This window comes from Rana temporaria, chromosome 10 (genome assembly GCF_905171775.1).
Source record: "Rana temporaria chromosome 10, aRanTem1.1, whole genome shotgun sequence".
Classification (NCBI taxonomy): domain Eukaryota; kingdom Metazoa; phylum Chordata; class Amphibia; order Anura; family Ranidae; genus Rana; species Rana temporaria.
Genome location: NC_053498.1, coordinates 99,392,526 through 99,414,789, shown reverse-complemented (window position 1 = coordinate 99,414,789; position 22,264 = coordinate 99,392,526). Strand labels below are relative to the sequence as shown.

The window sequence follows — 22,264 nt, the reverse complement described above, 5'->3', positions numbered from 1 at the left end:
ACGGCCAGCGGCAGAACCTGATTGGCTCACAGCTGACCGGCTCCCCACTTCCTGTAGACGGTGGCCTGGCAGGGACCGAAGTAGTGAGAGGCAAATGTTTTTTTTGGCTTCCGCTTAGCAACGCCTTGTTTGAGCCTTCCCCTAACAACGGAGGAAAGGGAAGAGAAGAAGACACCATGGCCGGGAGAGCGGAGGGAGTGTTCGTGCTGCACGGGAGGAAAGCGGCGCTCAGGTACGAGGCCGGGCCGGGGGATAATGATGGGGGAGGGGTGATGGTTTGGGGGTGTAAAGCCGGTACACCGGAGCATTGGGGGTGTCCAATCGCCTTCTTCATTCATTGCCATCACAACAGAGACACCTGAGACCTGGCGACACGTCTCTGCATGTCTGCTACATAGAAGGACTGGGGAGTGTACTCAGTGCTGGGACTTGTGCTACATAGGAGGACCGGGGAGTGTACTCAGTGCTGGGACTTGTGCTACAAAGGAGGACTGGGGAGTGTACTCAGTGCTGGGACTTGTGCTACATAGGAGGACCGGGGAGTGTACTCAGTGCTGGGACTTGTGCTACATAGGAGGACTGGGGAGTGTACTCAGTACTGGGACTTGTGCTACAAAGGAGGACCGGGGAGTGTACTCAGTGCTGGGACTTGTGCTACAGAGGACTGGGGAGTGTACTCAGTGCTGGGACTTGTGCCACATAGGAGGACTGGGGAGTGTACTCAGTGCTGGGACTTGTGCTGCATAGGAGGACCATGGAGTGTACTCAGTGCTGGGACTTGTGCTACATAGGAGGACTGGGGAGTGTACTCAGTGCTGGGACTTGTGCTACATAGGAGGACTGGGGAGTGTACTCAGTGCTGGGACTTGTGCTACATAGGAGGACTGGGGAGTGTACTCAGTGCTGGGACTTGTGCTACATAGGAGGACTGGGGGAGTGTACTCAGTGCTGGGACTTGTGCTACATAGGAGGACCGGGGAGTGTACTCAGTGCTGGGACTTGTGCTACAAAGGAGGACTGGGGAGTGTACTCAGTGCTGGGACTTGTGCTACATAGGAGGACCGGGGAGTGTACTCAGTGCTGGGACTTGTGCTACAAAGGAGGACTGGGGAGTGTACTCAGTGCTGGGACTTGTGCTACATAGGAGGACCGGGGAGTGTACTCAGTGCTGGGACTTGTGCTACATAGGAGGACTGGGGAGTGTACTCAGTACTGGGACTTGTGCTACAAAGGAGGACCGGGGAGTGTACTCAGTGCTGGGACTTGTGCTACAGAGGACTGGGGAGTGTACTCAGTGCTGGGACTTGTGCTACATAGGAGGACTGGGGAGTGTACTCAGTGCTGGGACTTGTGCTGCATAGGAGGACCATGGAGTGTACTCAGTGCTGGGACTTGTGCTACATAGGAGGACTGGGGAGTGTACTCAGTGCTGGGACTTGTGCTACAGAGGACTGGGGAGTGTACTCAGTGCTGGGACTTGTGCTACATAGGAGGACTGGGGAGTGTACTCAGTGCTGGGACTTGTGCTACATAGGAGGACTGGGGAGTGTACTCAGTACTGGGACTTGTGCTACATAGGAGGACTGGGGAGTGTACTCAGTACTGGGACTTGTGCTATATAGGACTGGGGAGTGTACTCAGTGCTGGGACTTGTGCTACAAAGGAGGACTGGGGAGTGTACTCAGTACTGGGACTTGTGCTACATAGGAGGACTGGGGAGTGTACTCAGTGCTGGGACTTGTGCTACAAAGGAGGACTGGGGAGTGTACTCAGTGCTGGGACTTGTGCTACAAAGGAGGACTGGGGAGTGTACTCAGTACTGGGACTTGTGCTACATAGGAGGACCGGGGAGTGTACTCAGTACTGGGACTTGTGCTACATAGGAGGACTGGGGAGTGTACTCAGTGCTGGGACTTGTGCTACATAGGAGGACTGGGGAGTGTACTCAGTACTGGGACTTGTGCTATATAGGACTGGGGAGTGTACTCAGTGCTGGGACTTGTGCTACATAGGAGGACTGGGTAGTGTACTCAGTGCTGGGACTTGTGCTACATAGGAGGACTGGGGAGTGTACTCAGTGCTGGGACTTGTGCTACATAGGAGGACTGGGGAGTGTACTCAGTACTGGGACTTGTGCTATATAGGACTGGGGAGTGTACTCAGTGCTGGGACTTGTGCTACAAAGGAGGACTGGGGAGTGTACTCAGTACTGGGACTTGTGCTACAAAGGAGGACCGGGGAGTGTACTCAGTGCTGGGACTTGTGCTACATAGGAGGACTGGGGAGTGTACTCAGTGCTGGGACTTGTGCTACAAAGGAGGACTGGGGAGTGTACTCAGTGCTGGGACTTGTGCTACAAAGGAGGACTGGGTAGTGTACTCAGTGCTGGGACTTGTGCTACATAGAAGGACCGGGGAGTGTACTCAGTGCTGGGAATTGTGCTACATAGGAGGACTGGGGAGTGTACTCAGTGCTGGGACTTGTGCTACATAGGAGGACCGGGGAGTGTACTCAGTACTGGGACTTGTGCTACATAGGAGGACTGGGGAGTGTACTCAGTGCTGGGACTTGTGCTACATAGGAGGACTGGGGAGTGTACTCAGTACTGGGACTTGTGCTATATAGGACTGGGGAGTGTACTCAGTGCTGGGACTTGTGCTACATAGGAGGACTGGGTAGTGTACTCAGTGCTGGGACTTGTGCTACATAGGAGGACTGGGGAGTGTACTCAGTGCTGGGACTTGTGCTACATAGGAGGACCGGGGAGTGTACTCAGTACTGGGACTTGTGCTACATAGGAGGACTGGGGAGTGTACTCAGTGCTGGGACTTGTGCTACATAGGAGGACTGGGGAGTGTACTCAGTGCTGGGACTTGTGCTACATAGGAGGACTGGGGAGTGTACTCAGTGCTGGGACTTGTGCTACAAAGGAGGACTGGGTAGTGTACTCAGTGCTGGGACTTGTGCTACATAGAAGGACTGGGGAGTGTACTCAGTGCTGGGAATTGTGCTACATAGAAGGACTGGGGAGTGTACTCAGTGCTGGGACTTGTGCTACATAGAAGGACTGGGGAGTGTACTCAGTGCTGGGACTTGTGCTACATAGGAGGACCGGGGAGTGTACTCAGTACTGGGACTTGTGCTACATAGGAGGACTGGGGAGTGTACTCAGTGCTGGGACTTGTGCTACATAGGAGGACTGGGGAGTGTACTCAGTGCTGGGACTTGTGCTACATAGGAGGACTGGGGAGTGTACTCAGTGCTGGGACTTGTGCTACAAAGGAGGACTGGGTAGTGTACTCAGTGCTGGGACTTGTGCTACATAGAAGGACTGGGGAGTGTACTCAGTGCTGGGAATTGTGCTACATAGGAGGACTGGGGAGTGTACTCAGTACTGGGACTTGTGCTATATAGGACTGGGGAGTGTACTCAGTGCTGGGACTTGTGCTACATAGGAGGACTGGGTAGTGTACTCAGTGCTGGGACTTGTGCTACATAGGAGGACTGGGGAGTGTACTCAGTGCTGGGACTTGTGCTACATAGGAGGACCGGGGAGTGTACTCAGTACTGGGACTTGTGCTACATAGGAGGACTGGGGAGTGTACTCAGTGCTGGGACTTGTGCTACATAGGAGGACTGGGGAGTGTACTCAGTGCTGGGACTTGTGCTACATAGGAGGACTGGGGAGTGTACTCAGTGCTGGGACTTGTGCTACAAAGGAGGACTGGGTAGTGTACTCAGTGCTGGGACTTGTGCTACATAGAAGGACTGGGGAGTGTACTCAGTGCTGGGAATTGTGCTACATAGGAGGACTGGGGAGTGTACTCAGTGCTGGGACTTGTGCTACATAGGAGGACCGGGGAGTGTACTCAGTACTGGGACTTGTGCTACATAGGAGGACTGGGGAGTGTACTCAGTACTGGGACTTGTGCTACAAAGGAGGACTGGGTAGTGTACTCAGTGCTGGGACTTGTGCTACATAGGAGGACTGGGGAGTGTACTCAGTGCTGGGACTTGTGCTACATAGGAGGACCATGGAGTGTACTCAGTGCTGGGACTTGTGCTACATAGGACCGGGGAGTGTACTCAGTGCTGGGACTTGTGCTACATTGGAGGACTGGGGAGTGTACTCAGTGCTGGGACTTGTGCTACATAGGAGGACTGGGGAGTGTACTGAGTACTGGGCCTTGGTTGGCTGAGCTGCTGGGACTTGTAGTCCCTCATTGGCTGGAATTAGTGATCCTTGGACAGCTAGCATGCTGGGACCTGTAGTCCCTGACTATCTGGGACTTTTGGTTCCCGACTGGCTGGTATGCTTGGGCTTGTAGTCCCTTATTGGCTGGGACCACTGATCCTTAGACAGCTAGCATGCTGGAACTTGTGATCCCTGGCTGGCATTCTTGGACTTGTAGTCCCTGGTTGACTGGAACTTGTGATCCCTGACTGGCTAGCATGCTGGGACTTGTGGTTCTTTTATCTGCAGGCTGTCTGGCTCCCATGGCTGTCTTAGTAGTACAGGGTCCTGGCTGAGCTCCCTGTGTCATGGTCATACAATCCCATACACCTGGCTCATAGACCCTGGCACCCCCCTACACCGCCAACCACATGATACCCGGTGATCTCCTCCCACACCCCGGGAGGTCTTGGCTTCAAACCTTTATAGATAAAATCTGGAGGCTGACTTTGTAAACCTGAAAATACTGGTTGCCTGGCTGCTCTGAATTTCTGATGGCTTCAGTGCTTTGAGTCTTACACTTGGAGGGAGATCAGACATATGGCGCCTTCCAGATCAGAGAGCGAAGATTGTGACATCAACGAGTTCATCCCCCCCCCCCCCCAACCCCCCTCATTAATAAGTCTTCCCATATTCCAGTACTACTCGCCCATCATCCTCCTACATGGGCTGTATGTTGGATGTGTGCATTGTGTGTGTGTGTGTGTGTGTGTGTGGTCAGAGGTCAACAAAGCACCCATTAAACCTGTAATCTTCCTGCCAGATAAACAGACAACACCCCATGGAAGGTTTGTTGTACACAGCAACAGCTAAAGAGAACCTGCCTAATGGTGGCCATTGATGTGCGGCTTAATGTGATCCCTTCAGGGCGACAGATCTTCTTAGCATTGCAGATCCCGCTTTAAAGAGATCTCGTCTCCAGAGCATTCATTTCAATAACAACCGTCAAATTGTGCGATGTTGTACCCAAACAAAATGTACGTCCTTTTTTCCCCCCACAAATAGAGCTTTCTTTTGGTGGTATTTGATCACCTCTGCAGTTTTAAATTTTTTGCGCTATAAACAAAAAGATTGTAAATTTTGAAAAAAAAGCAATATTTTGTTTTCCTTTTTTGCTATAATAACCCCCCCCCCCCCCAAAAAAAAACAACAACATGTTTTTGGTAAAAAAAAAAAAAAATCGCAATAAGCGTATATTAAATGATTTGCACAAAAGTTATAGCGTCTAAAATAAAAGGGGCCAAATTTATGGCATTTGTATTATAATTTAATATATATATTTTATTTTTCAGGGGGAACTCAGTTCCACCCCCTCTGGCTCAGACCCTTTGGTGCCTGCTCACCACAATCACTTGTAAACACAGAAGTTTGGTTTCTGTATTTACAAGTGACAGCTTTGTAACCCCCATGAACTCTGCATTCTGTATGTAATGCAACTCTGGTATTTAATGCCCCTTTAAGACCCTTCTACTGTTTGTGAAATCTGAACGGGTCGTGGTTGATTTCCTGCACCTATTTTCTGAGAAAAAAAGCTATCTCTATCTCTATCTCTATCTCTATCTCTATCTCTATCTCTATCTCTATCTCTATCTCTATCTCTATCTCTATCTCTATCTCTATCTCTATCTCTATCTCTATCTCTTTACACATTTTTTACATTGCAGTGGACAGATCGGACACTTCTGACACATTTGTGGGACTATTGACATTTATACAGCGATCAGTGTTATAAAAATGCACTGATTACTGTGTAAATATCACTGGCAGGGAAGGGGTTAACACTATGGGGCGATCAGGGGGGAAGTTGTATTCCCTCTTGAGTGTTTCTAACTGTGAGGGGATGTGACTAACTAGAGGAGGAGCCAGATTGCTGTTCCTAACAAGTAGGAACAGGCGATCTGTCTTTCCTCTCCTCCCCGTTCTGGCTCTCGTGCCCACGATCACGTGTGGCCGGTGGACATTGTGCCCGTGGTATTTAACCACTGCTGTTTTTTTATTTGTTTTTTTTTCTGTCAGTAATTTTGTAAATAAGTAATTTTTCTCCTTCACTGATGAGGCGGCACGGATAGGCTGAACTGGTGGGCACTGATTAGGTGGCACTGATGAGAAGGCACTAATATGCCCCACTTGTGGCACTGATAGGTGTCACGGATGGGTGGCACTGGGCGACGCTGATGGACATTGGACAGCAGTGATGGGCATTTATGGGCAGCACTGATAGGCGGCATTGATAGCCAGCACTGATTGGTGGCACTTGTCAGGAGAGCCAGCGGGGCACCCCAGAAGAGGAGGATCAGGGCTGTTCTGTGAATTATTGCACAGAGCAGTTAAAGGGGTTGTGTAAAGGTACAATTTTGTTGGCCAATAAACCAAAAAAACGACATGTTTTTTTCAGCTCTTTAGCGCCACCCTTTGGGTGTTTGTACTTTGGACTTCTGTACACACGATCAGAAAATGTTCACAGAAAATTTTAAAGGGTGCCATCCAACATTTGTCCGCGGAAAATCCGACAACAATTTGTCCGATGGAGCGTAGAAACGGTCGGGTTTTCCGCCAACAGCCTGTCATCACACAATTCCCGTGGGAAAATCCGGTTGCGTGTACGAGGTTTTACTCTTTCGTTTCCAGTGGTTAGATCTCTAAATGTAATGATCTAGGATAGCTTCTAATATGGAGAGTCGCTGATCTCCCGCTCCTCACACCGGCAATTATTTTTCTCTGTTTCCAGGCTGGGAGAAAGACCAATAGGATTTTTTTTTTCTTCTGGATGAGGGGGAGGGGGAGAGATGGCCATACACATCACAATCTGATTAAATGAAATGCCGTCAATCAAATGCTGTCTGCGCTCGTGTACAGAGGATACAAATGCTACAATCGGGAAAAAGTAACTGAATTTGGAGAAGGATCCATAACCTGGCGGCTCTGTCTGGGAAATCCTCGATAAACAGAAACAGAGGGCGCACCAGTGTAGTGGAGCATTCTTATGAAATGTTGTTTTGTTTGAAGCCGTGCTTATGTGCGCAATCAAGCGCTGACAGCTATGCCTGTTGGTCGGAGGCATTTTGGATTGTATGATATGCATTACATCTGTTCTTTCTGTCATTACAATGTGATGGTGACATTTTCTTTAATTTCAGAAGCAATGTTATGTGAAAGTCCGCTATACAATCCATTTAGTTTGTATCCAATCAGATAGGCTCAGTTGATGATCGATCTAAAGGAGAATATACACTCAGGGCCGGATTCACAAAGAGTTACGCCGGCGTATCAGTAGATATGCCGACGTAACTCGGAATCTAAGCCCGTCGTAAGTTTAAGTGTATGCTCAAACTGAGATACACTTAAACCTAGCTAAGATACGACAGCCTGCGCCATCGTATCTTAGGGTGCAATTTTTCCGCTGGCCGCTAGGTGGCACTTCCATTGATTTCGGCGTAGAATATGTAAATGACTAGATACAACGATTCACGAACGTACGCTTGCCCGTCGCAGTAAAGATACGCAATTTCCGTAAGTTACGCAGCGTAAAGATAAACCTGCCCCCTAGGTGGCGTAGCCAATGTTAAGTATGCCCGTCGTTCCCGCGTGGAAATTTGAAAATGTTACGTCGTTTGCGTAAGTCGTCCGTGAATGGGGCTGGACGTAATTTACGTTCACGTCAAAACCAATACGTCCTTGCGGCGTACTTTGGAGCAATGCACACTGGGAAAAGTACACGGACGGCGCATGCGCCGTTCGTAAAAAACGTCACTCACGTCGAGTCATCAACCATTTACATAAAACACACCCCCCTCATACTCATTTGAATTGGGCGCGCTTACGCCGGCCCCATTTACGCTACGCCGCCGTAACTTAGGAGGCAAGTGCTTCGTGAATACAGCACTTGCCTCTCTGACTTACGGCGGCGTAGCGTAAATACGATACGCCGCCGTAATAATGCGCCGAACTACGTGAATCCGGGCCTCAGATTGTAACCTGTGAGCAGAGCTTTAGGTCTCTTGCGCGCACACGCTGCAGCTTGAAAAGCTCAGTACTGTGTTTGTTTTTTTTCCCCCAATGATCTAAAATGCAGCCTATTGTTTACAATGTGCCTGTACACACAGGAGTGTAATCAAGCACTGCGTTCCTGGTCAGTATTATTGTTCAATAAGAACCGGCCATGTGTATGGCAGCCGATCTGACAGAAGCTTCTTTAGGATGAGCATGCCGGAAAGACCGGCTCATCTGAGTGTTCAGAAGGGGAGGGAGGGGGCGTCCCCCTGTCAGAACACAACAGCACAACGGGGGATCATTAGTACAGCGGCTGCGACCGGAGCTGACAGTTTTTTATTTTCGTTCAACATGTTGGGTTGAACGGAAAAAAAAACTCGGTGTGTACCAGGCTTAAGGCCTCCTTCACACCAGCAGAACTGTCCATTTTTCAGGCGGACCCGGTCAGACCACCCATTGTTATCTATGGGGAGGCTGATGTAAATGGATAGGCATCTGTTTACACCCGCCTGCCTCCGCCCCGATCCGGGCCACCAAAAACAGACGGCTGAGGATCCCTTCCCCATCCGTCTCTAGCGGATCGGATGAGAGTTGAATGAAAACGGACAGGCGGTTCGTTTCCATCCGACTGCCCCACAGAGAACAGCGGGCTGTGTCCGCGTCCACTCCGCTCCGCTATGCAGACCTGTCATCTGCTTGCTCAGCAAGGATCAGCAGACAGATCCCTGCTGAGTACGGCGGATCCACTTGAAGGAGTCCACCCCGTGTGAAAGGGGCCTAAGAGGCTAAACAGTGTTGCAATGTAGAGCTGCACAATTCTTGTTAAAATGAGAATCAGGATTCTGAAGAACTTTCCTATTTTAAAGATTTACAACCCCTGAACATTGGGGATATCAAACAAGATGGGGAAAAAAAATAAGACGTTATACTTTTTTTTTTTTTTTCCAATCAAATTTAAAGAAATTATGTGTTTGTGTAAAAAAAAAAAAAAAAAAAGTTATGGCTCTTCCTTTTTTTTTTTTTGCTTTTCAGTACTCGCCAATACCAATTACCGATACCTACTGCAACTTTTTTGTTTACACTTCTGCTGTCAGCAATGGTACAAAGCATTGAAACGTTTTTTTTTTTTTTTTTGTATGTAAATATATGTTAACCACTTCCCTACCGGCTCATTGTAAAATGACGCCGGCAGGGACCCTCTCTCGATCCGCGTGGACGTCATATGACGTCCTGTGTTCCCGGCGATCTGGGGGGCGCGCGCCCGCGGCAGTGCTCGTGACCCAGCGCGTGTGCCCGGCGGCCACAATTGCCGGTAATCACGGCAGGACCATGGATCTGTGTGTGTAAACACACAGATCCACCTCCTGTCAGCAGCGAGGAGACCAATGTGTGTTCCCAGTACAGACGAACACACATCGGTCTCCTCCCCTTGTGAAACCCCTCCCCCCTACAGTTAGAACACACCTTAGGGAACATATTAACCCCTTCAACGCCCCCTAGTGGTTAACCCCTTCCCTGCCAGTCACATTTACACAGTAATCAATGCATATTTATAGCATTAATCGCTGTATAAATGTGAATGGTCCCAAAAACGTGTCAAAAGTGTCCGATGTGTTCGCCGCAATGTTACGGTCACAGTAAAAAAATCGCAAATCACCGCCAATACTAGTAAAAAAAATTATAAAATAAAAATGCCATAAATCTATCACCTATTTTGTAGACGCTATAACTTTTGCGCAAACCAATCAATATACGATTATTGCAATTTTTTTTTTTTTTAACAAAAATATGTATCGGTCTAAACTGAGGTTTTTTTATTTTTTTGTAAAAAAATTGATATTTATTAAATAAATAAATAAAAAAGTAAAAAATATTGTGTTTTTTTTTTTTTTTTTTTTTAAATTGTCGCTCTTCTTTTGTTTATAGTGCAAAAAATAAAAACCGCAGAGATGATCAAATACCACCGTTTTTTTTCTTTACTTGACAAGGTTGCTTTAAACTGACTTCATTTGCAGACTGAAGTTCATCCCTTTGATCTGTAAATGAATAAACAGAAAGATGCTATGTTTCTTTTTATCTCTTTTAGCACAATGCTGTTGATAAATATTGCCGCTGCTTTGAGCAGGGAACTGCTCTCCACTTCTTATTACACGAATGGTGGAAATGTTGGATTAAGATTGTGAGGGCGGTCGGATCGAGATTGCGATCTTTTAACAATTAATCGTGCAGCTCTATTGCAATGTTAGGGACAAGTTCCAGGGATGTAGCACCTGGGAAACTAAACATCACCCAGTCAGTAATATTATTGTATACCTATTTTTGGCCATATTCTCAATACATGTAAGGTAAAAGAAATAACAAATACATGAAAATTAAAGTAAAAGGCCACGATCTGATCAGTAATGTATTCTTACTTTTGGCCCACCATGTGTAGTACATGTATAGGCACAGACACATAATGCAAAAACAGTTGCGGCATGATGGTACAGGCTTTTAGGGGTTAAAACAGGCGATGAGGGCGCATCATAAGGCTTCTCCTCATCCCCTGCATGAAAAGCAATCCACCACAGATTGTTTTTCAGAAAGCAAAGTATGTGAAAATGAGCCCAAAGGTGTACTGGCAAATTGAGGAAGACTATACTGGGGATTTGTTACGTTAGCTGCTGAAATCGCACACGGAATTCAGTATTATTCATCGAAAACAATAATCCTATCAGGCCTAGCAGCTAATCGTTCATTCGTTTTCACTACTAATGAAAAGCACAAGGATCCTAAGACGCAGGTAGATGGCCTATTTCTGTTCTCTTTCCCACTGCTATTTCCATAATGACATGAACAATGTCTGCTGTGGAAAGGGGATTGTCACTGTAGGGCAATTGGCTGTCATGGAAACGGCTCCAACAGGCCCACACATTCTCTATACCGGTGGAAGACGCCGGAGACTTCAATTATCTATTTGTGACAGATGAATATAATGTAGAATTGTCTAACCTGTGGTCCGAATTATTAGAGGGCAGGCATCCTAAGGTTCATAAATACCGCTCCTGTCTTGTATTGCCGTTCCTGCCTACATTCATCTAGTGTTTGGCTTACACATCCATTTTCATCCTTTCAGTTTGTCAGTATTGGCCTTTAATACTCAACTACTTTAAATTCAATGAATTAACATTTTTTTTTTTTTAACTGGTTGAACGTGTTACACTGCTTTGTTCTTTGCCTAATAAAATCAGATCTAAACGCATTCACCCATAAACGTAAGCATGTTGGTGTTCTTTTATACATTTTTTTTTCCCATCTTTTATCAAAGAAATATTGTTGATCCTGACATTAAAGCGGCGTTCCATCCAAAATTGGAAGCTCCGCTTATCAGCCCCCCCTCCTTCCGGTGCAATTTTTGGCGCTTTTTGTGTGTGGGGGGGGGGGGGGGGGGGAGAGGGCGGGTACCTGTTTTTGACACGTGCCCGTCCCAACTTCCAAGAGATCTCACTGCGGCGAGATCACTCTAAAGTTTGGCCCCCTCCTCCCCCCACCGCCGGGCCATTCAGAAAGCACAGCGCACTTCTCGCATGCGCAGTAGCGAACCGGTTGTAAAGTCGAAAAGCTTTACTGCTGGATTCCCTTACTATGAATGGCGGTGGCAGCACCCATGAGCCAATGAAAACATCGGCTGGGGTGCCTACATTGCTGGATTCCAGGACAGGTAAGTGTTCTAATATTAAAAGTTGGCAGCTACACATATGCGGAACTCCTCTTTAAGGTCCTTGATTATACGTTTCCTATTATCAGATGACAACGGTCTCCTAATTGTGCTTCTGTGTTGTCACCCTATCACATGTGACCTTATTTGTGAACGTATAGGTGGAAGGAAACTCACATGAACACGGGGAGAACATGCAAACACCATGCATATGGTGTCCTCACAAGGATTCAAGATAGGGACCCTAGTCCTTCAAGAAGTGCCAACCTCTAAGCCCGAATGATCAATGCCTCTTTTTTGTTTCCTTTTAGTGAGAAGCCATACGAGTTCCTGAGTAATACACAGAAGACCACAAGCAGTCATAATCTCAGCTATCAAGGGTCTGCCACCAATCGCAGAGTGTACTCTAACCATGGCCAACAACTTATACCAAATGACACCAACGGCAAGTATTATCTTGTTGCTTTAGTCCGTAGAAAGCTTTGTGCAATTTATTCAACAATACTTTACTTATTAATACAATAAAGGAACAACTGTCTAAGCAGCTCATAGCTTTTTTAAAAAAAAAAAAGCAAAACATGTTCACCCTAAAAATGAATTTCTAATATTGGAGCCAGCATACTAAGGACATTTACTTTCGGCAGGTAATTTTTTTTCTTTTTCTCCGTACATACCTTTATATTCTGATTTGGTCCAGGTCTTCCGCGTTCTGATGACTGTGGCACTGGGCGTTCCTATCCCTGCCTCAGGGTTCCGATGACTGCGGGACTGGGCGTTCCTATCCTTCGGTTCGATGATTAACGGCTTGTGAAACAGGTCCCCTGTCGCACAACACGCGTCACCAGATTTCCGGAAATAGCCGAGCTGCGAGTCGGCACTATACGGCGCCTGCGCCCGCCGTGTAGAGCTGACTGCGCAGGCGCCGTATAGTGCCGACTCGCAGCTTGGCTATTTCCGGAAATCTGGTGACGCGCGTTGTGCGACAGGGGACCTGTTTTACAAGCCGTCAATCATCGAACCGAAGGATAGGAACGCCCAGTCCCGCAGTCATCGGAACCCGGAAGCCCTGGACAAAATATAAAGGTATGTACAGAGAAAAAAAAAAATGACCTGCCGAAAGTAAATGTCCTTAGTATGCTAGATGTAATGTTAAATGTTTTTTTGGGTGAACCCCCGCTTTAACTGCTATGGTTTTGCACAGAAAAGCCCCAATCCTCCTCTTCTCCGGTCCTCCACCGCCGCTCCTGGCTACCCCCCGCCCAGTTACGTATAAGACACACAGTGTGGCTCAGCCCCACCATCCACTCCCTCCTCACTGGCTGTGATTGACAGCAGCGGGAGCCAATGTCTGAGCCAATGAGGAGAGAGCGGGAGAGCCAAGAGATCCTCTGCTATTGTGCACATTCAGGTAAGTATAAGGGGGGCTGCATACAGAGGATTTTTACCTTCATACATAGAATGTATGAAGATAAAAAGCCTTTAGGCTCCATTTACATTAGTGCATTGACTTTTGGTGCGATTTGGTCCAACTTTACATTCTCTAGATCAAAGTAACATCAAAGGTCACACCAAAGTAGTGCAGGCTGTGACTTTATTTGGCACCAATTTGAATGCGTGCTATTGAAATGAATGAAATGCAACTTGCCACGCGACTTTGATATCAAAAGTCGCATGACAAATCGCCAGCGTGTGAATGGAGCCTTAGAACTACTTGATGTTGGTTAACACAGTCTTTCGTTTAGACACTTTATAGGGAAATGCTATGATGGTTTTGGGTCAATTTAATGTTACATTGTTTTTAAAAAGATTTTACATATTTAAACTGATGTTTTATTTGTTTTTATTTATATATAATACATGAGAATTCATTGCTAAAAAAAAACCTATGGGCTAACTAAAAAGAGAGCCTTAGAAAAAAAGTGTTGAAATCTTAGAAAAAAAATGTATGGAGGGGGGAGTATACATCATTGACTCATTTGTTTGTAAACACTTCATCTTGAGCTGCTGTGCTCTGTAAACAGACTTTTTACAGCGGGAGGTAAGGAGGTATTGGAAAACACAAAAAGGAACCTAAAGCGCCACCTGCTGGTTGCATATGAACATTTTATATGCAAGATGTTCTATTTATTTGACCAAATACAAACAAAAGTTATTTTCAACGTGTTTTTTTTTTTTTTTTTTTTTCAGTTCTCACCAGAAATAAAAAATATATAAATCACTATATAATATTATATATCCTAGAAAAAAATACATTTTAGCTTTGCTTTGTCTGTTTTTTCCCGCTGCCTTGGATTACATTAACCTCTACTGCCATATTCTAATAGTTTTATATTAACTGCAGGTAACACATTGTCTCTGTACTCCAAAGAGAACATTAGCATTGATGACCTTGAGAACAATCTGAGGAAATTAAAGGTTCAGGTAGATAGCCTGGCCTCAAGTCTAAATTTGGAAACCAAGTCGGACTATACAAACATGCCAGAATGGCCAAAGCATATGAGCAGTCCATCCTTTGGAGACTCCATTGATCGAGGTCAAGACTCTGCCTCAAGCTCTGAATGGTTTTTAAAGACAAACCACCTAGGTAAACCTCATGAAAGTTTTTCTACAGTACACAGTTCAGGATTCCCAACATTTTCAAAGTCCTCTCAAAGCCGCCCAGTCGGCATGGTAGGCAGCCTGTTTTCAGAAATGGAATCTTCTCTGTCGCCATCAGACATTGCATATGGAGAATCTGTTCCAGTGAAGCTTGGTGCTCCTCATGTAGTTGGTGTGAAGTCTCTTTTACCTCCAAGATTTCCGGTGCGTTCTCGATCCCCTGAGAGAACCAAAGTTTCGATAGTACGAGGAAGATCGCAGTCGATTGATCGTTCACACTCCTTTTCTCCTTCTTCCAAGAAAACTAGATATCTTAGATCACGTTCTCAATCCCCAAAACCTATCTGGAGGCCAAACTCTGCTAAAGCCAATGCGTGTGGCCAGCCACCACCAAGAATAAAATCCAACATTAAGACATCGTCTTCCAACAGGCAATCACGCTTACGGTTTTACAGACCAGGGTCTTTGGCAGCAAGGTCCTTTACTCCTCCAAGGAAAACCAAAAGCAGTCTTGGCTACTCCTGGAGTCCTTATAGCATTCCGTCATCTGTCATAACAGCACCCAGTGCAGAAGAGATCAGTGAAAGGTAAAATTCAGTAATCCATTTAGATGTGTTGTTTTCAGTATACATACCTTGGCAATGAAACTGTTAACGTTTGTAGCACTTTGTTTTTCTTTTGCCAACTCTGATATTCTTTCACATTCAGTTTCCTCTTGTCTTGTACTGTCAGTTGGTATTCCATCTTAAAGGGGTTGTAAAGGTACAATTTTTTTTTCCCTAAATGGCTTCCTTTACCTTAGTGCAGCCCTCCTTCACTTACCTCATCCTTCAATTTTGCTTTTAAATGTCCTTATTTATTCTGAGAAATCCTCATTTCCAGTTCCAGTTCATTTCCAGTTCTGCTGTCTGTAACTCCATACAGTAATGCAAGGCTTTCTCTTTGTAGTTCAAGAGAGGGGGCGAGCACGACACTCCACACCAGGGAGAAAGCCTTGCATTACTGTGTGTAGTTGGATGACAGAAGAACAGGAAGTGAGGATTTCTCAGAAGGAATAAGGACATTTAAAAGCAAAATGGAAGGATGAGGTAAGTGAAGAAGGACTGCACTAAGGTAAAGGAAGCTATTTAGGGAATTTTTTTTTTACCTTTACAACCCGTTTAAATTTTGGTAATAAACTCATACGGATTTTTTTTTTAATAATGCAAGAAAATATCCTGTAGCATTGCGTATGTTTCTGAAAGGGGATGAAGAGTAGTGAGGGGGACAAAAAAACACTTACCCAACCATTAGAAACCTAATCACAGACCGCAGGAATAAGTGAAAAACAATATAGCAGGATATAAGGAGAGTATAATTAGATGAGAAACTTTTAAAACTTAAACAAAAATAGTGATATTTGGTACTTGGTAGTATCCTGATCAAAAGTCTGCAAAGCCAGGTCCTATAAACTGATGTCTGGGAGAATACAATTTTTTAAAGGTACTCATTTTAAATTTTTTTTTTTTTTTTTTCCGGCTAAAATACACCTGTGTTTGTCACTGAGCATGCTCGACTGACTGGTACACGACTTTTCGACCATGAACATTTAAGACTTTTAGAAATGATATATTGGAAAATGTATCTAAATTGAGATCTTCTGGGATCATCTTTTATTGTGTGCTGAATGCTGATATACAAAGCCTTTGCACTGTAATTTTCGGAAGTTGTTAAGCACAATTACACAATTTTTTGGATAGGTTCTTGAAGACACTGGCTGGAAGAGACGTGGGGATTTCTGTAGTGGAGGCATCTCCCTATCAGCAAGAGCTGACCCGATTACGACTAGATCGTCTTCGTGTGGAGGAGGAGTTACTGCTGGAGCTCAAAAGACAGCAAGAAATGGAACGTACCCGAGGACCAAAGCCTAAATGGTAAGATTACTTGCCTGTCTTAGGGAGGTTCTCCGCTTAAAAGGTTAAAAAAAGCATTTTTTTATGAGGCAGGGAGTTGTCTCGATAAAATTTATTTTTTTTGCCCCTACCTTACTTCTCTTCTGTTGTGTTGGGGGGGATTCACTAACTAAGCAGATTGCGTCAAGTTGGATGTCTGGGAACCTTCTGTAGGACGATCTGCAAGTGAGATGGCCAGCAAGAGGTAAAAAAAAATCTGAAGACCAGTATGGTGTAGCTTGCGCAAGGACTAACACTTTTTTATTTTATTTTTTTTATTTATTTTTTATAAATTCTTTTTATTGAGTTTTCATACATAACATACAGCCAGGTAGGCAACATACCTACCCAAACAGTGGCCACGTAGGGCCCAACGTTGAGAACTAACATAGTTCAACCTAAACCCCCACCCCCCCCCCCCCATAACCCGACCAACTGCCTAACTTCGATAATCTCATACATATGCACCGTACACACTATGGGCCAGATCCACAGACTAAGTACGCTGGCGTATCTACTGATACGTCGGTGTACTTTCAAATTTCCCACGTCGTATCGTTGTTTTGAATCCTCAAAACAAGATACGACGGCTTCTGGGTTAGATCTGACAGGTGTACGTCTTCGTGCGCCTTCGGATCTAAGATGCAATACTTCGGCGTCCGCTGGGTGGCGTTTTCCGTGTCGGGTATGCAAATTTGCGACGATCCACGAACGTACGCGCGGCCGTCGCATTTTCTAACGTCGTCTGTAGTCGGCTTTTTCCGGCGTATAGTTAAAGCTGGTATTTTTCGGCGTATACATAGACTTGCCATGTTAAGTATGGCCGTCGTTCCCGCGTCGAAATTTGAATTTTTTTTTTTTGCGTAAGTCGTCCGTGAATAGGGATGGACGTAACTCACGTCTAAGTTCAAAAAATGACGTCGTTGTGACGTCATTTCGCGCAAAGCACGGCGGGAAATTTCTTGACGACGCATGTGCATTTCATTCGGCGCGGGGACGCGCTTCATTTAAATGAAACCCGCCCCATTTCAAATCCGCCGCCAGAAATACACTACGCCGCCGTAACTTACGGCGCGAAATCGCTGAGGATTCGAAAATGCGCCAGGTAAGGTACGGCGGCGTAGTGTATGTGAATTTGGCCCCATATGATTACAATTTGTCCTCCTATAACAACTATCTTCAATCCTCAGTATGATACCATTATTCACAGGAACCCCCAGAGGGGACAAAGGTCAGTTATAAATCAGCAGAGCTACGTGCAGACAAAAGACCCGTTTAACCTCACAAATTAGCTACATCAGCCCTACAGTTGTCGATGACAGAAAAACAAACAAGGCGCCTCTAAGTGCAGAAGTATAAAACTTTTAATATCCCCTAAAGGGGGTTAAAAACACTTACACGATGGTGGATGAAACAGGCATGTAGCAGGTTAGTGCGTCCAGAAGATGTTCCAGTGGCAGGGCAGTCCCAGTCTGTGATGGTAAAGCTTCCAGGGAAGTCCACGAGATAACAGCCAACTTGTGCTGTGAATGTTCAGGGGACACAATAGTGCTGGAGCCTGGGGATGATGTCCGAGAAAGCGAGACAAAAACCAGCATGGAACACAAACACTGGCTGAAGAAGGAACCAATGAGCTGTTCCGAAACGTGTCCCGCCTCTATGACGCACTTCCTGTCCACTTCCTGTTTGTGTTCCATGCTGGTTTTTGTCTCGCTTCTTCTGAACATTCACAACATAAGTTGGCTGTTATCTTGTGGATTTCCCTGGAAGCTTTACCATCACAGACTGGGACTGCCCTGCCACTGGAACATTTTCTGGATGCACTTACCTGCTACATGCCTGTTTTATCCACCATCTTGTAAGTGTTTTTAACCCCTTTAGTGGATATTAAAAGTTTTATACTTCTGCACTTAGAGGCGCCTTGTTTGTTTTTCTGTTTCCATTAGAGATTGCTTGTCTCCCTGAGTGCTGCCTAAAGTGTGTGAAGATTTGCTACCCTCTCCAACAGACTTTATCTGTCAGGATTCAAATGCTTGGAGCGCCCTGGATATACACATTTTTCACAGTTGTCGATGAGTCCAGCCATGCCTGCCAAACTCATGTAAACTTTTTCTCACAGCCTCTTGCCCTGTATGCAGCCTTGTAAAGATGTATCAGAGCTGCTGTGGCTCAACGCGATTGGCACTGCGCTGACAAGCCATTCACATCTGCAGCTAGGGGTTCCCGGTCTCGGCTACATGTGAATTGAGTTTGGTGGTCTCAGCCCGGCTCCCGGTGGGTGTGCTATGCGAGGTAAGCCTGCGCTTAGTATGCCCACCCCCCTCCCACAAAAACCACCACACTTACACGCACTCGAAATTGGGTTAACGTGCACGCACGTTGACCACGCGGTCTCTAAAAAAAAAAGAGAGGCGAAGGACTAACGGGGCTGGTTGAGTGGGCTAGATCCTCTTACTCCCTTATAGGGAGTCCCTCTGCCCCGTTGGGCTTCAAAGCGGAGCAGGTAGGGTGGGCTGTGTGGGAGGACGCCCTCGCGCACCTGCCATTGCCACCGGGGGCATGGAGAAAGATGGCAGATTGCCTCTGGGGGTGGCCTGCCTACTCCCAACTCCTGCAGTCTGGCTCCTCTCTCGAGTACACGCACAAAAATACACTTAAAAAATAAAAATAAAATAAAAAATAAAATAAAGATGTATCACAGAATTGACCAGCCCCTTCCAGAATGATAGCATGGGGCAGTGGAATTTTTCCGTTTCAGCAAGATAGCCTTTCTGCCATAAAATAACCCAATATTCAGAAACGTGCGGTGCGCCAGGGATGAAACTACCTCCTCCATCAACCCTATGAGGCAAACCCTAGCCGTCAGAAGGACCGGAATGCCAAGCACCTCCGACAGGCACCCCACCACCCCAGACCAGAAAGCTTGAATTTGTGGGCAGGTCCAGAAAATTATGTTCCGAATCTGCCGGGGAATGTGTGCACTTCCAACATTGACTACTAGCAGACGAGTAGATACGAGAGAGCCTGGCAGGGGTGAAATATATGCGGTGCAGAAATTTGAACTGTATTAAACGGTCCCTCGCAGAGACCAAATGCTTGAAGGGGTGATCCCACATATTAACTTGTTTATTTATAACAGCCTTGTGCTAAAGCCCCATACACACGATCGAAATTACGACCGTGTGTCCCATCGGAGTAATTTTACTCCGATGGAATTCCGTCTGAATTTTGGTCGGACAAAGGTCCGAGCGTGTGTTCGGGGCTTTAGACTGAAAAGTTTTTTTCCTACGCTGGGATCATCATTAAGGTATTTGTTATATTACTATCATATCCCCTCTAAAGCGTCTCTTCTCCAGGGAGAATACATTTAGTTCTTGTAGTCGTTTCTCCTAATTGAAGTCTTCCAGTCCCCTTATTCATTTTGTTACCCTTCTCTGGACTCAAACTCCAGCACATCCTTCCTGAGGACTGGTGACCAGAACTGGATGGAATACTCCAGATGCGGCCGGACCAGAGTTTTATAAAGTGGCAGGATTATAATTTTATCCCCTTTTTTATGCAAGCTAATAGTCTGCCGGCTTTGCTTGCTGCAGCTTGGATTTAAATGCTATTGCTCAGTCTGTCATCTACCAGGGCACTTCGATCTTTCTCCATCCTTGATTCCCCCAGAGGTTCTCCCCCTAGTGAGTAGTTTGCATTTACGTTTTGGCCCCCAAGTGCATTACTTTACATTTTTCAACATTCAGGCCGGGTTCACACTCCTGCCGCATGCAGCTCACAGCAGGGGTCCGGTGCCTACTGGTTCACCGGTTCAGCCCGAATTTTGGGCTGAAATCCAACCTAAAACGCACCAAAAAAAGCACATGGTTTTCCGGCACACCGCACCGGACCCGCTACGGAGATATGTGAACCGGCTCCATAGAGAGCCAGTCACATTCGCCTGCTATGCGAACTGAATGCGGTGAAACTTGCATTCAATTTACATAGGTGTGAACCCGGCCTAAACCTCATTTGCCATGTAGTTAGTTAACTACCCCTTAGTTTTTTTCAGACCTTCCTGCTTTGGGGTGATATTCCAAATAAATGGCAATGCATGTAACATGTGTTACTGCAACTCGCAAGTGTAAATGGGCCCTAAAATCTTTGCTGTACAAACGGCCTGATTTTGTAAATTGAGGCTTAAAGCACCAAAAATGGAAATCGTACAAAGAATGAAGAAATATTCTGATCAGAAATGACATCTTTTCCGTCTGTCTTGCAGGTATGAGATGAAAGGCTCACAGTTCCATTACGAAGCTCGCAAGAATAATGAATTGCTGAAGAGCAGCAAGGATTACCAGTCCATCTACAATTACCGAGAGGATCTTTCTGCTGCCTCGAGAGATTTTCAGGAGCACCTAAAGATTACACACTTGGAGCCCGTGTAAATGGAGACACAAAGTAGCTTCTCTTTACTGTAACAGTGTGGAATGCTGTTGGATAGTCAAAAAGAAATTGTACAAATATTAAAAAAGAGATTGGTGTGCTAAATCCAATTCTCAAGGACTGGAATCCAGTATCTGATGATGTCTGGGGTTGAGATTGGTGTGTGTAAAGATGATCTCAGGGTTGTTGCGTGTAGGTTGTGTGTCCGGCTGCCGTAATCCATGGCATTGGTCTACTACAAATCACTCGCTTACATAGAATGCTTTCTTAAGCTACTACTGGTTCAAAAAAGGATCTCAGCAAAGATCTCTTTTACTGCAGTTACTCAGGAGCACAGCTATTTCTAGATTGTCGCAAGGAAAATCTGTCCCAGATCCATCCTCACTTGACCCCAAAGTGGGCGTACCATGCCCACAAATGACCATTTCCAGATGAAGACCTATCCAATAGGCCTCCAGGTTGGATCCTGTGACAGGTGAATTTCTTGAGTGGTTAGGCTGCAGAGTTTATTCATAGCCACGTCATTGTGGATCAATGGGCTTCTACACCATCCACATGAATGTGTCTGATATCAGTATGGCTTATTCAAGAGACGCAGGGAAGTGAAAGCATTTCAAATTTTATTTTTTACATGAAACTTATATTGGCAATGCTATCATATTGTGTGTGTTTTTTTAATTTTTTTTAAGAACAAGTCCTAAGATGTGTAAATGGCAATGATGTTTAAAAATGCCAATACTGTAATTAAAGTACAGTAGAACTATAGGCAAAACTTATTTTTTTCATTTTAGATAGAGTAAGGGAGGGTTATAACCTGTGTAAGGTTTATTTTTGCAATCTGTGTCCCATTGGGGAGATTTACGTTCACTTCCTGTCCCATTGTCAAAACGGGAAGTAAAAGGAAATCCCCTCAAATTAAAGGGGTTGTAAAGGTACACTTTTTTTTTTTTTTTTTTCCTAAATAGCTTCCTTTACCTTAGTGCAGTCGTCCTTCACTTACCTCCATCCTTCCATTTTTCTTTTAATTGTTCTTATTTCTTCTGAGAAATCCTCACTTCCTGTTCTTCTGACTAACTCCACACAGTAATGCAAGGCTTTCTCCCTGGTGTGGAGTGTCATGCTCTCCCCCTCCCCTCTCTACAGGAGAGTCTGGACACCCACTAACACACAGCTCCTTTCTCTATCTGCAACATAGAGAGCATCTTGACTCTCTTGTAGTCCAAGGGAGGGGGCGAGCACGACACTTCACACCAGGGAGAAAGCCTCGCATGACTGTGTGTAGTTACAGACAGAAGAACAGGAAATGAGGATTTCTCAGAAGAAATTAGGACATTTAAAAGCAAAATGGAAGGATGAGGTAAGTGAAGGAAGACTGCACTAAGGTAAAGG

The 22,264-nt window shown here is 45.7% G+C and overlaps 1 protein-coding gene across 1 annotated transcript; it reads left to right on the top strand.

Annotated features, from left to right (window-relative positions):
* The first annotated feature begins 48 nt into the window (after positions 1–48).
* On the top strand, positions 49–21,638 carry LOC120915374. The gene is made up of 5 exons (XM_040325805.1): positions 49–232; positions 12,233–12,366; positions 14,263–15,106; positions 16,259–16,432; positions 20,712–21,638. The coding sequence occupies exons 1-5, from the start codon at positions 177–179 to the stop codon at positions 20,875–20,877; spliced, it is 1,374 nt and encodes a 457-aa protein (XP_040181739.1). The 5' UTR covers positions 49–176; the 3' UTR covers positions 20,878–21,638.
* The last annotated feature ends 626 nt before the right edge of the window (positions 21,639–22,264 follow it).